The sequence below is a fragment of the Excalfactoria chinensis genome, chromosome 16 (assembly GCF_039878825.1).
Source record: "Excalfactoria chinensis isolate bCotChi1 chromosome 16, bCotChi1.hap2, whole genome shotgun sequence".
Lineage (NCBI taxonomy): Eukaryota > Metazoa > Chordata > Aves > Galliformes > Phasianidae > Excalfactoria > Excalfactoria chinensis.
In genome coordinates, this window is record NC_092840.1 from 1,408,389 (window position 1) to 1,426,118 (window position 17,730).

At 53.9% G+C, this 17,730-nt stretch overlaps 1 protein-coding gene across 4 annotated transcripts in view; it reads right to left on the minus strand.

Annotated features, from left to right (window-relative positions):
• Nucleotides 1–13,950, minus strand: part of NOS1 (nitric oxide synthase 1) — a 45,243-nt gene extending 31,293 nt beyond the window's left edge. For 2 of the 4 annotated variants that reach the window (XM_072350733.1, XM_072350730.1), the window contains exons 1-2: nucleotides 11,726–12,000; nucleotides 3,204–4,156 (exon numbers count right to left, since the gene is read on the minus strand). In XM_072350733.1, the coding sequence (XP_072206834.1) occupies nucleotides 3,204–3,916 (713 nt within the window). In that variant the 5' untranslated portion in view covers nucleotides 3,917–4,156; nucleotides 11,726–12,000. Of the gene's footprint in view, nucleotides 1–3,203; nucleotides 4,157–11,452; nucleotides 11,493–11,725; nucleotides 12,001–13,886 lie in introns of those variants that run through there. The other 2 variants (XM_072350731.1, XM_072350732.1) reach the window with 2 other exon arrangements.
• Nucleotides 13,951–17,730: the final 3,780 nt, after the last annotated feature.

Sequence of the window (17,730 nt, forward strand, 5' to 3'; positions counted from 1 at the left end):
GGACCCGTTGTTTTCCTCCCTTGGCCCCATCCCCAGGGTGAGCTGCCCACGCAGGATGCTTCTGGTCTGGAGACCCGTGCCAGCCTCCGGGCAGCACTTCCAATGCACTCAAAGACCTGCATGCTTGGATCAGAACAAGATTTTGGGGAGGGACCTCGCGTTCTTCTGTGGTTCTGTAAGTAAAATGACTGCTTAAAAAAAGGCAGAGGAATCCTTTCCTCCCCCAGCCGTGCAGATTGCTGTCTCACCTCGGAAGGAGCATCTGGCTGTTTGGGAAAATGAGAGGCACCACTGTTTTCTTTTGACTAATTTGATGATGTTGCAGTGCTCGGAGTGATGAAGCAGAAAGGAAGTTGCTGAGAACAGCCCTTTGAGAAACATCTCCAAAGCTTTTCCAAAAAGGAAGGGGGAAAAAAATATAAATATATGAGCAAAGAAAAAAAAAGAAAAGAAAGAAAAAAGAAGTTTGTCACTCGGCTCCTTTGAATTTGCTTGGCAGCAAGCACTCTGATTTCCCAGGCAGAGATGAGAGGCACAACCGGCTGCTGCCATCCCCAGGGGCCAATTTGAGCGAGGTGATGGGGATGGAGATGGCAGGTTGGGATGCTATTGAGACACGGCTCCATCCAAGCCAAGGTGCCAAGAGTCTGGAGCTCGTGTGGGACGGTCACCCACATACAAGGGAAAGGACCACAGCCCCACTCATTATGGGAGCAGTTCTCAGGGTCAAGCAAGGCAAGTCTGGGCTGTGCCCAGTGCAAGAACTGGGATGGGGTAGAGCTTCAGAGAGAAGCTGTGCTACGCCACAGGAGAATGCTAACTGGGGTTGAATGGGTGCTGGCAGAAAAAAGACCTGGGAAGAGACTGCAGACTATTTGATCCCAACATCATTCAAGCCAATGTCAGGCATGACCCACAGCTGCCCTTATCCCCTTCCAGCCATGCTCAAAGGTACCCAGAGGAGCTCAGCCTCAGTGCCGTATCTGCAGCCACATGCAAGGTACCAAGAGCCCCCTGGGTGAGCCCAGTGCAATCGGCATGGTGAGGAGGAAGGGTTTGCACGGGAGCAAGGGGAGGAAGGGGAGGGCTGCTCACTGCTGAGGCTTTGAGCTTCACCGTGTCACAGAATGCAGTCACATGATGGTTCCAGGGAACCTTTCATTTCGGAGGTTTTAAAGTTTTGTGTCCAAGTGCAGAATAATGAAGACATCAGAAATGCAAATGAAATGTTTTGAGCAACACAAAGAGATTTTGGTGGCAGCGAGGGAGGTGGGAGGAAGAGAATTTTCTTGTAGAGAACTGCAAAATTACGGGGTTTATTCCAACGCAGGATGGAGCCTGAAACCCTGAAACCCTTCGTAAACAGAATCCCTGCTCCCAGCACTGTGCTCCCTCCCAGGCCCCCTCACTGCCATTTCCAACATGCCACTTGTGTTAGGGAGCTGACCTGAGCAGAAAAATAAATCACGGCAACTCGGCGGGGTGGAGAGGGAGGAAAGATGGGACGTGACAATCTCTCCAGAGCTCAGAGGGAAAACAGACCTTAAGTTCGCTGGCAGGGAGTGAATCAAACTCTATTTTTATTTTCTAGCCCACGGTGAGCCTCGTGGCAGAAATGCCAGCTCTCATCATACCTTGCTCCCCACTTCCACGCTGATTTATGACTGACCTCATGGCAGACAGCTCCAGCCACGGAGCGGATGTTCAGCCCTGGCAGTGGCTCATCCCACGAGCATGCACCATGTCCATGGGGCACCTCAAAACAGGCAAGGAGCTAAGGATGGGTCACCGCAGGGGCACAGACCCTGTCTGCAGGGGTTGGGGATGAAATGATTATTTTTTTTCCGCTATACAAACTTCCTGTCTTTCTTGTAAAGAAGCAAAACTGAGATCCCACAGCATCAGCTGTAATCCACATCACTTTCAGCAAAGCCCACCTTGAGCAGGAAACGTTCTGCTGCCCACAGATAACCTCAGCCCCACGCTGCCCCTCCGTGCCCTGGGAAAGCTGTCAGAGCTCTGCAGCCCGAGCGGCTCTGACAAACGCTGCAGGCGGTGAAGGTCAGCACCAGGCAAAGATGGAGACGGAACAGGGTGGGGCCTGAGACCTGGATTGATGGCCAAGGGGTCCAGGCTGTGGGTCTGGAGCTCAACCTTGGGCAAGGGTTTGCACCCTCCTGATAATTAGTTAGAGCCCTGTTGCTGTTTTGATTAATGCCAGCTCTGCTCAGTTCCCCCAACCTGGAGAAGCCCCAGTCTGCAGGACCATCAATCCATCAAGGCTCGCTTAGTTTTGGGCATTTCTTTGGCATCGACCAACACATCTTTCTGCTCCCCATCAGTCCCTGACCTTTCTGCACATCTCCAGACCAGAAAACTCTCCCTGCAGGAGCCCTTCCCAATGCCAAGCTCCAAGACTGAGCAGAGGAGGGGATCCATCTGCAACAGTGGGTGCGGAGTGCCTGCAGAGCTCCCAACAAATCCCCCCCAGCACATTCCCCCGCCCTGCTTCTCCCCATCCTGCTGCAGGAGCAGGGCTGCAACTTCTCATCAGGCGGAAGATTGAAGTCTAATTTCGATTGAAAAGTGGATTTTCAACTCCAAGCCTCTTATATAGATTTTTAAAGGGTATTGGAAAGCGAAGGAGTTGAGCTTTGGTGAAGTACCCACTTTGTTAATATTTTTGTTGGTTTGAGGTCCTTCAATTTCAGTGAATTTAGAGCGCTTCAGTTTAATCTCTTCAAGTGTAGGAGAGATTCTTCAGAGAAAGAAAAAAAAACCCAACACACGTTTTTTGTTTCCCTCAACCAGAGCAGAATTTCCTTGGTGGAGATACGGCTGCTGGGCTTGGGATGTGGGGATGGGGCTGGGAGCTGGGGCTGTTCCATACCCCCAGGGTTTTGCTGCTACGCTGCATCTGTCCCAGCAAAGAAATGCTCTTGGAGCACTCTGACGTGCTCCATGCACGACGCTCTATTTATTTCCTAAGCCTCCCCGTCTCCTGCATCTCCCTTTCTTCTGCCACCTGCTCCAAATTTTCCATCCTTTTCATCTTCCCCTCACAACAGCTTCCCCTTTTTCCCCACATCCCATCCCCATCCTGCTACGTTGTACAACGATTTAAGGAGAGCCACCCACCAGCAACTCCACCACCAAAACCAGCACGTTGCACCCAAGGTAAAGAAATGTATGCAGGGACCTACCAGTCCACCTGGACTTCTATATCCCTTGTCTCTACCTTGCAGGGCACATCTCCACCACCGTCCTTACTGTTGCTCTTCAGGAGGTCCAGGACAGGCTCAATCTCCTTGAGAAGCTCGTTGTCTTCCACTCCGCCGTTGAGACAGAGGTGGCTGCAGGCACTGTCCTTCCCCTTGTTGCCATCCTGTCCTTTGGGGCTGCTGACCAACCCGTTGACGTGGACCACGGGCTCCACATCCCGCCCCGTCTCCCTGGTCCAGAGAGAACCCATGGCCGCGGGCAGCTCCTGGCCGTGGAGGTTGGGGTTGGACAACTCAACAGCTCTGGGTGCAGGGCAGAGTGGCCGGGTGACGCGGATGGTTTTGGGTGTCCCGTCGCCTGCAAAGGTGGTCTCCAGGTGAGTGGTGAAACCCTCGGGGCCGCGCAGGATGAGCACCACGTAGGTCTCGGAGGCGATGCTCCTCAGGATCTCCAGCGCGCTCTCATAGCTGGTGTCCACCAAGGGCCGCCCATTGACAGCTAAAATGATGTCCCCAGCCTGCACGAGGCCGCTCTGCTCAGCAGCCCCTCCCCGGATCAGGTCGGAGACGATGACGGGTGGCTTGCTGACGCGCTCCTTCACCAGGAAGCCCAGGCCCCCCACCTTGCGCTTGAACAGCCTCACTGAGATGACGTTGGGCTGCAGCTGCTGCACGCTGAAGGCGTTCTCCTCCATGGCAGCCACCTGTGGGCTGGGAGCTGGATGCTGAGAACCAAGGCGTGATGGGGTGACGAGCACTTTGTCTCACTGCAGCACACCTCGGGGCTCCGTCTGCAGCATCCTTGCAGCAGGTGTTAGAAGGGTGAGGGGCAGCGGGGGCATTGCTCAGCAGGCATCAGGCAGCTGTTCAGCACCGGGTCCAGCAGAGCATCCCGTGAGCTACTCAGACTGCGAGCAGACCAACAGCTGCTTTATCTAGTGGAGAAGACAACAAAGAGAGAGAAAGAAGTGACATGGGGTAGATAGAAAGGGCCACAGATGCCCACGTGGAGCAGCCCAGCCCTGCAGATACCAGCTGCCAGGCTGCATCCTCCTGCAGCCCCACGTTCACTTTCCCTCACTCTCCCGCAGAGCAATCCTCACCGTCTGCTCAGCAGGGGATAGAAAAGCGGAAAGGGGAGCTGGAAGGGCTGCAGGAAAGCCCTGCTCACACCTTGCCCTCCCTTCTTCAGGAGCAGAAATGCCAGAACACGCCATTCAAAGCAGAGCAGCATTGAGCTCCACAGGGTTATGCTGGAGATGCCGAGTGTCTCCAACCCAATGCATGAGATGGGGCAGGGGAAGCGGGATCCACACACCCCTGCCTAGGGCACAATCTGGCCCATAGGCACCTTCCCACTGAACCCTTGATGCTTCAATGCATTAAGAGGGAGAGCAACAGCCAGTAGCAAAGCGAGGTGGTAGGAAAGGACAGTCAGCTCCTCTTACCCAGGCTCTCACTGAGCTATTTGCACTGACAGGCACTTTTAAGCCTGCCTGATGGGATCACAGCTCAGCTCCTCCTCTCCCCATACTCTGCAGCACTGGGCTACAAAGCAGCGCTCCCCTGAGCCCAACAGCTCCCCACAAGCTGCCTGCGCTGGTGGCAAGCCAACCCCAGCTCCTGGGGACCCTGTGCATCTGGGCAAGACTGCACAGTGCCCACGGGTCATTGGCTGCTGATGGGGCTGTGTGCTCACACTGCTAACGGCAGCTCCCAAACCCGCTCTGTGTTCCTCTGTCATTTCTGAGGTGCCCTGGAGATGTTTCTCTCCGGAGCTGTACCGTGGCATTTAGCAGCCAGCTGAGATGCAAATGGTGTTTCTTGCTAAATCTGAATTTTGGGGAAGAAACGGAGGGCACTAGGTCTGCAGACTGAACGCACTGCTGTGGCAGACCTGACCACCCAGAGGCATCACAATGGGGATGTTTGCACCTTCAGCATCACCATCTGTGCCCAAAGGACCAACTCATTCCTTCTCCATCCCATCTCCACATCCCCAGCCCTACATCTCCAGCACTGAGGAGGTCAACACGACCCCAAATCCCGGACAAGTCTGAGTCATGCAGAACTCATTTCCAACACGATGTAGGAACAAACGGCTCTGAGAGCTGTGTGAGCAGCACTCAATGCAGGACCGCCAGCCTCCCTGCCACAGGGTCAGCCCGGTGTTTGCTCTGTGTTAGTCACCGCTGCAACAGTGCATACGGACCCCACGTAACGTGCTCACAACGACCCCAGCACTGCATTCACCTTCCCTTCTGCAAGGAGAAAACCCCATGGCCCCCAGCGCATGCTGCCCTCTGTACTCAGTGCTGCTTTTCCACCATGGGGAGTGATTTAGATGAGCCTCAGAGCACCAACTCCAAGTGATGTCTCAGGGAAATGCTGTGCCGGTGGTGCGGGTTGCTGGGCTCGGTGCTGCCTCCAAGCACCATTAGCAGCCTGATTTATGCAGCCAGCAGCAGCAGCAGGTGTGTCAGGTCGGGCATTCAGAGCTGCCGTCTCGGTCCTTCAAATCAGCGCAGTGAGTGGTGTCACTGAGCTCAACTTGCATGGAAATGTATTTCAGCCTGGAGGGGGGCTGGTGCTGTGTGCCCCCCGTGCGTTACACATCTCCAGCTGGGCAGTCTGACTCTGCCTCAGTTTCCCTCCCCTTCTGAAACATAAACCAGAGGAAGCCAACTTGAATTCCCAGAAGGCAGCAAGCCCTGCAGAGCTACAAGCTTTCAGCACCTCATCAGTCTTATCAAAGCATTAACTCCTTCCAGTCTCAACATCCACCTGTGTGGCTGTGCCTCATTTTGTAGGCATTAACCAGAGCAAGAATGGGCGCAGCACACATACCCCTATGGTGGGTGTAGGGGCATGGTGTAGCTTCATAGACATGTAAGGAACAAATCCTGGAATTGTTAAGGTAGGAAAAGACCTCTTGGATCCCCACATCCAACTCCAGCCCAACCCCACCGTGCCCACTGACAGTGTCAGCAACACATCTCCACATTCCTTAAACACCTACAGGGATGGTGAATCCTACCACTGCCTGGATAGCCTGAGCCACTGCATCACCACTCTTTTGGAGAAGAAATGGTTACTAATACCCAACCTGACCCTCCTCTGGCACAGCTTAAGGCCATTCCCTCTCATTCTATTGCTGCTACCCGGGAGTGTACCGACCTCCACCTCACCACAGCCTCCTTTCAGGAATTGTAGAGAGCAATAAGGTCCCCTCTGAGCCTCCTCTTCTCCAGACTGAGCCATCCCAGCTTCCTCATCTGCTCTCCATAAGACGTGTGCTCCAGACCCTGCACAGCTCCACTGTCCTTCACTGGACACACTCCAGGGCCTCAAAAGTCTTATGCAAGCCAACAGAGGAAAACATTCTGAACCACCATATAACATTCCAAGCAACAAACTCCAGCACATGCCTTAATTGGTGATTTGATTTAAAAAGCAAAGCAGAGAGGAAATAAATCTCCTGCCCTAAACACAATCCATCGCCCATCACAGCCTCAACCCATGGGCTGAACAGACCCGGCATGGACCCAGAGCCTCTGGCATGGGCACCCTGCATGCCCCTGCCCTCACAATGAGATTTCAAGCCTTGTCTCTCACAAATCATCACTGCGGTAATGGCTCACATTTCTACGTGCCAGCTTTAAATGGACACCATTGTCTTATTTAATTAGTTTTCGTGGGATTTATGCCACTCAACGCAGAACCCCAGGGCTGATGGATTTATGCCCGTTTAATTTTTACAACCCGTGGAGCGTCAGTGACTCTGATGAGGAGCAATGGGATGCAACATATGCACAGTTACTGTAAACCGGCGTGTTTGTGCATCTGAAAATGGAGCATTAAAGTGATTCACTGGCAGGCAGCTTGCTCATGCCAGCCCTTCTGCACGCTCAGACCACATCATACCTGTGTGCGTGGCCCTTCCATGCTGGGATAGCTCCATCCATCCACCTCCCTCCAGCACTGCTGATGTCCACACGCAGCTGCTGCCGAGCTCCACACCCCTGTCCTCCATCCCATCCCTACTGCTGTGACCTGGGACACCGCATCTGCTGCACCTCCCTGACAAACCCAATTTACACCAGGTGTGAACTGAATCATGGAATTGTTTTGCCACTCATACAACAGCCCTATGGCAGAACACAGCTGCAGGGCTTTGTTTTAGGGAGGGCAAATTTTTATGTGTTTGCTTGTCACCCTATATCTGAGCTGAAGCCCCCAGCCTTTGGGCAGCCCCAGGTCCCTTTGACCTGCATATTTACACAACCACCACCATCCAAACCATCCCCCTATAGGAAATTAGACAGCCAAAGGAAGCCTGGTCCAGTCTGTGCATCCCACGTGCTCCATGTCCTGATCACCTCAGTGCCATCAAAATATCATTGTGACTATCAGAGCCCTCGCTGTGATTTACCTGCACCACCTGGTGCCCCCACACTGGGCAGGCTGCAAGGTGATCGGTTCCAGTGTTGCCAAGACAACTCTTGACAAAATCACAAAATCTCTTCTTTTTTTGACAGAAACCCGGCTTTGTTTTAATTTGGAGTTCAAGGCTGACCATATTTCCATAGCACGGCTGCTGTTTCTATTTTACCGTTTCCTACAATATTTTCTCGGGGCCTGCGGTGTGCACTGAAACAGAGGTTAGATAAAACAGTCAGTTCCGCCACTAACCCCGTCGCAAACTGATGTTCCTATTAGGGCTTGGCCCATCTGCAAAGCATAAATTTCACCACGATCAATTTACCGAGAGGACTGGAGTTACACCAGCAACTCCGATGTGACAAATGAGAGCCGTGTTAACACAACAACGCTTTGTCCTAAATGACAAAATAGGTAGATGGGAAATAAATGAGAAAATGCTGCGTGATGGATGGCGCTGAAACCCAATCCCAGCACGAGAAAGGAGTTGTGGCTCCATTTGGAATAAAAGAAAAAGGGAATCTGAAGTCACAGCAGGTTGGCTCAGGCTGCAACAACTCCCAAGCCATCAGCGGCATCAATAGGACCACTGCTGGGAGCAAAGTCCCTCCAGGACACTGAGTGGGAACTCACCTCATTGTCACCACCTTGCACCAGAAGTGCTTTGTGCCACTATTTACAAACCTGTGGGAAATATCGGGCTCTGAGCTCCTGATTGTGCCATCCCTTGGGTTTTCCATCAGCATGTGTTGCCATAGCACTGACAGCAGCAGCAATACTCTCCTGGGACCCATCCTTTGTCCCACAGAGGGCTCTGGTTCTGATTTGGGCACAACTGGGATGGGGGGGGGGGTGTAGACTTCACAGCTTCCAGCTTTGTACTGTGGGTGCTGCCTCAGTACTCATCTCCCCTACCTGATGGGACAGCCCTGTGCTGCTTTTGGCAGAAGCACCCCCCAATGGGACCAGCACCCTCAGCTGAGACACAGCTTGGAGGACTGGGGGATGAAGGGTGAGTTCTGCTCAGAAAACAGCCAGATTTTATGACTGTAACGGCAAGGACGGGCTGTGTGCTTTCAGCATGTCTGAAAGCATAAGCCCAAAAGTCTGCAAAATGGGATTAAGACAAGCCTGCCCTAGAAGGGTACTGTGGGATCTCATAAAGCATTTCGGAATTGTCATGTAAAAGAGGGGCTATAGAAAGAGTTGTATTAGCATAAATACCTCCAGTTTTATCTACACACATGCAGCGCTTGCAGGCTTCCACGCTCTGCATATGGATTGACATACCGATAGCATATGGGTTTTGAAGCTATATATCTATACAGCATGTTGCAGGTTCCCATGGCCATACCCAGAGCTCTGGGTGCTGCGGGTGGGTGCTGGTTTACCTCACATTGCAGCTGCCATGCAGGGCTCGGGCTCTGGCATCACACAGCCCAGCGGGGCTCCTGTGGGAGAAGCAGATGGAAGCAAACGTGCTTTCATCCAGCTCCAGTCACAGACTGGCTTACAGCTCCTTCTCTCCTCAGGACACAATGTGTTTATTTTTGGAGACGTACAAGAGATCGGATCATGTCTATAGATTTCACTTAATACACAGATACAATCAGAGCAGCGGGAGCAGAGCAAGGGCTTTTCACTCTCATTTGTTCTCTGTCAGAGACAGTCCCTTTCTATTGGGGTTGTCTTTCTTTAGTCAAAACTGATGGTATCAACAAGTATCAGACAATACCCTCGTTACTCGGGAAAGGTAAATGCTAATCTATGCGTGCCGAGCTCATGTGACTTATCGGTTACTATATATAGTTGTTTTCAGGCACTGATTTGGGCAATCTGGCAGATTTCCTGAGCCTTTTGTACAGACTCACTACAGAAACACAAAACACAACATACGCAAGGCAAGCAGCTGGGAGGGGGGAAAGAACAAAACCAAGAGGGTCACAACCCCCCCCCCAAGGGCCGCTGTCAGAAGGCTCAGCCCCAGGCACGAGGCAGTGATGCCCCTGCCTAAGATGGCCTCTCTGGAGCTCACACTCAATCACTGGAAGAGGGAATGGGTGGAAAGCAAAGGGCATGAGAGCTCAGTGCTGCTCACAGGGGAGTGTAACGCTGCTCCAGGCGCAGATGTCTCATTAGTACAACAGTGCCCCAAACCATGGCTGCTCCTGGAGAGGCTCTGCACCAGGCATTTGTTTGCAAACATGGACACGTTCAAAAGCTACGGAGTGGTGGGCTGCTGGTGGCATCACTAAGAAAAATATTCTGGGTGACAAAAGCTGGAAGGAAACAGAGGAAGAAATCGCTGACACAAAATCAAACTCTTCAAAATAAGACTTCCCTGATGGAGACCTTTAGCTGGAAAGGAATAGTAAGGGTGTGCAGCTGGACGTCTACAGCAGAGTGCTATTTCGTCTGCCCCCACCACAAACCCTCCCCACCGCTCTCCATCCATGTCCTGTTCCGTACCTCGAGCCCCAGCAGTGGGGGACGCAGAGAAGAGGGAGGCAGGGAAGCAGCCGGCACGCACAGCAGTGGGTCCCCAGCCCTGCAATCCCACAAACCTCCCACCAGAAGGAAGGAGACACTTCCCCTCTGTATCAGTGAGAGGCGGATCAGTTCCTCAGGGACTCAGCAGATAATTGTCAAGTTGCCTGCCAGAATTTCCTCATGACAGTCGTAACTTGAAAGCGTTGGAAGAAAATGTCTGCACCTGGGCTGTGGAACTGAGCAGGGAAATGCCCTGCAGGGCTGGCACTGGGGAGCGATACCCACCAACACCCACCCCAGCACCAGGGGCTCCAGATGTGCATGCATAGAGGTTCTTTTCATTTTTTGCCAGAGAAAACCCAAAGCTTTCCATCAAAACCTTTTCACCACCCCAGCTGCTGAGTGCAAAGAAAGCCGAGAGCGGGAGCGCAGGCAGAGCCAGCTGGGTTTGGCTCCTGCACTCCCTACACCACAGCTCCTGGCTGTGCTGCAGAGGGGACTACCGAAGTCTGTCGTGCCCAGGTGGGGACAAACAAGGGACCAGGTTCAGACTGTCCTTATGGGGGGCAGGAGCCGGCCTTGAGTCCCAGGGCTTCACTGCGGGGTGGCACTGGTGTGTCCCTCTCCTAACTGGATCTCGCTCCCTCTCCATCTCACTGCCCTGGAGACAGAGGAGACACCCGTGGGGCAGGAGGAGCAGCACTGCTTGCAGGGGGGGAATCTCCCGCAGTCTCGAGCCCCGCGCTGTGCGTTGGGCAGAGGGTGCGGTCGGGGGTGCGCGTTCAGCACCCTGGACAGCTCCAGCAGCGCCCGCAGCCGTCTGGGTCTGGGTGCGACCGTGCGCCCCTCCCGGATCATACATCCCCCCCAGCAGCCTACATCCCCCCCAGGACCCTGTGCACCTTCCCCCTCCTTCTCCACCCCAACCTCCCGATGACCTGCAGCGTGCCGCCAGAAACCTACATCCCACCCCGGGAACCCGCGCATCCCAAATCCCACCCCACGAGAATCAGTCCCCTCCCATCATCCCCCGTCCCAGACCTGCTCCTTCCCTACCCCAGCCGCTGCCGGACTAATTGCATCTGCCCCCCCCGCCCCCTCTTCGGGCAAACTGCCGCCCGTCCCGGGCACACTGCCCGCCTTTTCCAGCCAAATTGGCCCCTTGCCCTCCCCACGCACACCGTCCGCCTGCTCCTGGCGAACTGCTCCTTCCCCCTCCGCCAGCAAACTGCCCCTTACCCCTGCCTGTGCCTCCCCCCACCCCACCAAATTGCTATCCCGCTCGCCCCATACAAACTTACTGCAAAGAGTTGCGGGGGAGGGAGATAAGAGCTGCGCCCTCCTTGCAGCTGCCTCAGCCCCCCATTCCCGGGGGTGTCACGGGGGGGGACCTGACGGATGAAGTTTGCAGCTGACCCCCCCCCCGGGGTACGAGGGAGCGCAGTGGAGACATACCGATGGCTGCGGGGTGCCGCGGGGTTCCGGCACCGCAAAGTTTCCCCGATAAGCGGTGCGGGGTTGGGGGCTTCCCCCCCCCCCCCACACACACACACACACACGATCCCACCACCTACCACGCAGCGGAGCTGAGCCGTCCCCGTCCTCATCCGTGCCCGGAGCATCGCTTCGCTCCCGGCATCTGCGGAGGGACGAGCGCGGGGCTGTGCGGGGCTGCAGGGAGGGAGCACTGCTCGCTGCGCCCCTTTATCCCAGCATCACCGAAACGAATCCGCTTTGACGTCCAACCCGGGTTTTTATGGGTGTGGAGCGAGCCGGTGCAGCCCTCATTAGGAGACACTCCGCTCTCCAAATCATACATCTTTTATATAACCTCATTTCCAGCCTGGCTTTTCCCCCCCCTCCCCTTACAGATGAGCATCACCCCCTCCTCAGCTCCCTCATCAATTAAAGAGCCGAGAGACACCCCCTCCCACTCCTAGCCTGCACTTGTTGCTGGAAAGCCCCACTCCATGCCCTGCAGCCATCCACAGCATACCCTGGGGCAGAGGGGCTCAGCCGGCTCAGCCCCACACCCCCGGAGAGCTGCAGCCCTCTCCCTGCATCATACTGCTGTGAGGGGGGAGGGTAAATGAGACAATGGGGTTCCCTTATTCCCTGATAGCAAGCAGCCTCCCTCCCAAGCTTGTCCCAGCACCCCAAGCCCATGGCAGGTGGCACCAGTGTTCCCCACTGTCCCCAGCAAAGAGCTGGGCACTGTGCTGGGGCCGCACACAGGGGAGAGCGCAGGGAAGGGGCTCCTCCTCTCTCCATTTCCCCTTCCGACCTGCCCCTGCCCCCAAAAAGGCCCAGTAGAGACCCAGGCTTGACATCAGTATCCAGGCTTTGCAATTGTGCTCATTCCCATGGCAACAACAAACACATAATTATATATCTATAATATTATATAAACCCCATTTGGCTCTCTGGCAGGAGCTCACCTGCATGCAGCCCCCTCCCAGAACACAGGGGCAGCTCCCCTGGAGCATGGAAACACAACTGCAGCCCAGCACATAGCCATGGCTGTCCAGTGCTTGGGATGCTCATGGATAAACCATGGCACAGCGGGTGACTAAATGACAAAACTTCCCTCAGGGATGGCAAAGCAAGCAGCCCTGATCCTCCCCACTGAACAGGGACTCTCGCAGAGCTGGCAAATGGGGGAGGATGGCAGCAGCACTTTTGGGGCTACACCCCCCTGCTCCTCACACTACTCATACATCAAGCTGTAATGCACTGTCTGGGGCTAATGAAAACATAATTACGCCTATTTAGATGCAGGAGGACTGATTTAATAGCAAGCTTCCAAATGACATCTGCTGTGCTCCATCGGGCAGGGAAGCCTGTCCCACAGAGGGGTAAGCTGCATGGGGTGGGGGCAAGCAGGCAAAGAAAGGCTTCATGACATGGGCCAAATGTTGTCACTCAGCCTGGGCAGCCCAAGAACTTCTTCCCATGGTGTGAGATCCCACCACCTACTCTGCTGGAGAGGCAAAACCAGGAAGCAGAGCAATGGGTGCAGGGTTCCAGACAGAGGGACTCCCAGCTGTGGCTGTCCTGCCCACCTACCCCACTAACATCCACACAGGACCCACCAGGAAGAAGCCAAGCTGTGCCCTATGTGTCACCAGGATGACCATCATCATCCTCCTCCCAGGACACTGCCCTGCATAATGCTCAGCAGAGCGGTGCTCACTTCTGTGCTGGCTGAGGCTTTGCCCACAAAGCCCATAGCACAGTGCTGGCATCATAAAGAGCTGGTGGCCTCCACATGTCCTGTGCTGGGGGAAGTCACAGCCTCCATCACAGCAGCCACCCCCAGATACTGGGGCTGGAAAAGGTCACAGTGTGACAACCGACATTTGCACCTTCCTTCCTCCAGCAAAGAGCACTCAGGGCAGGGTTTCTCCACCAGGATTACACACCTGTAACCCTTCCCTATCCAGCCTGGAGCCACGGGGAAGACATTTGCACAAGTCACCCCACACCCCAAATGCAGACAACACTATAAGCAAGAGATCACCCAGCTCAGCTCTTGGTGGGGGGGGGGGACAGCCCCTGCTCCTTCCCACGCTCCCCCTTGCCACGAAATCAGCTCAGTGCCATTTGCCTCCAGCCATATGCTCACGGCGTTGTGGGAGCCAAATATAAACACAGCACTCCACTCACCCAAGTTTCCTTCTCCCTTCTCCCCCCCCCCAGTCCCAGGCTCACTGCCCTCCCCTCAGCCTCACCCACCTGCATTGGAAGCCTCAGGGGTCAGTGGGGTTCCAACAGTGGGGAATGTGCTCAGAGATCCCCGGGCTGCCAGCAGTGCAGATCTCACACACACACACACAACCGTCACCCGGCTGCTATTTCTATGCAGCCCAAAATGCATCTGAGGGATTACCGCGGCGGGAATAAAGAAAGGGCTGAACGTATTTATACCCAAAGCTTAAGGAGCCGATGTCACTGTGCACACACACACACACACACCAGCTGATGGGGGTCTGGCAGTGATTTGGGACAAATCCTGGGATTTCTGTCTGTGTTCCACTTCGGAGTGGGTGCGGGTGCTGGAGCTGCCTATGGGTGGCAGTGAGCCCGCACTGCTGGCAAGCACCGCAGGTCTGAGGGCCTGGGAGTCCCCGGCTCAGTGAGCATTAGGACACATTTGGGGCAAAATAGCTTGGAAATGGTATGAAAAAGTCAAACTCGTGCCTACAGCCTTGTGTCACTGCCGGTCACAGGGCTGGATTGAGTCTTTTAGAGTGCATCACACCACCTCCGATGGTATAAAGTAGGTTATAAGGAGCTCTGTCTCTCTCTCACACACACACACTCACACACCAAATCTAATAAAGAGATATTAGTAGGAGAGTATTTGGCTTCTGGCATTAAACTAACTCCAGCTTCATACAGACACCAAAGAAATGAAATTATGGCAGCTCACAAACAAGAAATTCCAGGGGGATGAATTAATGTTTCATCACTGTTACAGGGCAGAGCTGTACCTGTCTGTCTTCCCTCTCTGTGTTTCTTTCTTTCCTTACTTCAAAACGTGACGCTCTGCCTCTACAAGTCGCGCACTGCATCCCCTCCTGCGCCAGCCCCACACCTTGCCATCAAAACCCAGATTGTTTTCATCCTCCTTTTAAGGGCTTGCTGGAGGTTTTACAAACACACCAAAGCCCAAGGACGCCTTGTAAATCCAGGCTCTAATTTGAACAGATGAAAAACCAGCTCAGAGACTTCGCTTGCTCCACATGCCGGAGTGGTTGGAGTGACTCCTGGGTTATTCAGATGCAAACACTTTCAAACACAAATATCTGAGGCAGCTGTCAGCAGCTGGAAATTGGGGGAAGGTGCTCAGCAGCACAGAGCTGCACTGAAACCATGGAATCAGTGAGACGTGCATCATAGAACCATAGGATGAGTTGGGTTGGAAGAGACCTCAAAAACCATCCAAAAATAAGCAGAATGGAGATCATTAAGGCTGGCAAAGGGCAGCCCATCCCCTGTGCTGTACAGCAGCTGAGTCCCTGCCTCATGCCCACTCCTTTCCAGGAGGATCTGACCCCCAAATGTAGGTATTTAATCTTTGAGTCGATTAACGGGGTAATTGTCAACTGGAAAATCACTTTGTGCTGACCCTTAGCAGTAAATGTGGAGGTTTCTCCCTATGGAGCAGCATAAGAGAGGGCTGCAGGTCCATGGCTCTCTCTAAAAGACCCAAATCTCTAATCTCAGAGTTATCGGTGTGGGACCTCGGGGTGGGTGGGACAGATGCAGGAAGGGGCCCTGCGTCAGAGCAGTGCTGGGTAAACAGGCGCAGGGCAGCGCGGAAGGGCTGCAGCAGGCTGACAGGGCTGATAAGCTCAATCTGCAGAGCATTCACAGCACAAGGAACACAAAGACAGCCCGAAACTGAGCCACAGCTGCTGCCGAGTTCTTCATTTCCAAAAAAGACCCTGCTAGCAGAAAACAAGCTGCAAGGAAAGCAACACAAAAATATTCTGCTACCCACTGCTGAAGCCCCTCGTGTGCCTGCTGGGGGTGGGTGAAGAGGGGCTGCTGTACCCCCAGACCCATGGAAATAAAGCAACATGGGCTGGGCATCCACTGAGACTGAATGAGCTATGAACCCCATCTATCCCTGTCCCTAAAGCAGCAGTAGGGCAGCTCCATCTGCATAGCCCAGGGGCGCAGCAATGGCGAGGAGGACTGGTGATGATGAGGAAGGCTCATCTCAGCCCTAACCTACACCTTCATCACATGTAGGTTGCAGCGTGCACCAGGACACGCTTTGCATTGCTCACACACTTGTGAATCAGTGTCCTTCAGCCAAAGCCACACAGCAACACAGGAGCTGCCCCATCCCAAGTGCACGTACCAGCAGGGAGAGGAGCAACAACAGGAGGCACAGAGCTGTGCTTTTCCCCCTTTTATTTTTCCCCCACAACCCAAAGAAAGGCGGTGCTCAGCCTTCCCACCGAGCAGGGAGAAGTTTGTGCAGAAGCACTGCCAGGAATTTGGATTTATTTCTGGAATGACTTTCATGGGATGTCAAAAAGCTGCTGTAATTTGGAAGTATTAAACAGCTTCTCCCAGTTCAACCACAACAGAATCAAATGCTGAAAGGAGCCAACTGCACGTGGAACAGCACAATCCCAACATTTCACCTCCAATCAAGACAATTTCCCTTGACACCAAAATCTCTCCTCAAGAGCAGGAAAAAGAGGAAAAAGAACCACCTGAACCCAGCCCAGCACAGATCCCAACAGCCCTCCCCCTGCCCTCCCTGAGCCGCCATGCTGACACAAGGCCCCAACTGCAGGATTTGGCACCCTGAGCTCACCGCCCCCATGGAATTTAAAGCAATTCAGAGCTTTTTGGTGCTTTTTGGGTCCCTCAGCAATCCACTCACCTGCAGCCACTGGGTTCCAGCAACTCTGTCCACTGCTTCCAAAGCCAACTCCAGCAATTAGAAAAACACAGAGCTGCTCTGATGTCACTTGTAGGTGAACTGTGTTAGCACTGAGGTGACCATGATCTCATGGCACTAGTAGGACCTGTCCTGACTGGAAGCATTCCCATATTACCTTCTCCCAAGTTGACCAGCACTCTGTAGATTTCAGCCCTAATAGGGGATGCTCATTTAGGTCACCTGGGACCCAATGCAGGTGACACACCAAAACCTCATTGTTTTGATGTCTCAACCCTCCCATTCAATTTGGTCAAAAGGCTGCAGCTGTGCTAGACTGGGGTGCAAGAGCACAGCTGGGTGAATCATAGAATCCTGGAATCAGTAAGGCTGGAAAAGACCTCTAAGACCCCCAGACCAACACCAACCCAACCCCACCACGTCCACTGACCATGTCCTTCAGTGCCACATCTCCATGTTCCTTCAACACCTCCAGGGACAGTGACTCCACCATTCCCTGGGCAGCTGAGCCATGAACCCCATTTACTTACAAAAGTGGACCAAAGGAATGCCTGGAAAGAGCATGAGTCCTGTAGCCTGAGGCCTGAGGACAGCTTTGTGGTTAAAAACACTGAAAAGACTGAAAACAACCCAACAGAGGACACCCCTTGGTCCTGTGAAGCACTGCCCTACAAAATGCCAGAATACAATCACTCATCTCCCAACTCACCTCTTACCAATGGGGAAGTGGAGGTATGTAAAGAGCAGGGGCCAGATTACACCACATAGAAGTGGAGGAAAAGGCTCAGAGAGCTGTCTCCTTCCTCAGCTGCCCATGGGTGGGGGCTGGGGGGGAACTCTGCGCAGGACAGGCTGCAGATGGTGCATTCCATCTCACCTACATGGCTGGAAAGCCTGGCTCTGCACTTGGCAGGCATTCCCATTTAGAAATACAAGACTGCCATATTCTCTAAGAGAAAGATCAGAAAGAAAGCGGAGAAAATAATAATAATAGTAAACAACTAAGAAAACTCGAGATCAGGGAAGACAGAAAAGAGTGGTAGCGCTGCTCCTGGCTCTGCAGCTCTGCAGGAAGGGATCCCAGCAGGAGCCCCAGACCTCACGGAGCCCGATGGCTCTCCCCTTGTAGCCATGAGGCAGAACAAAACCCACTTG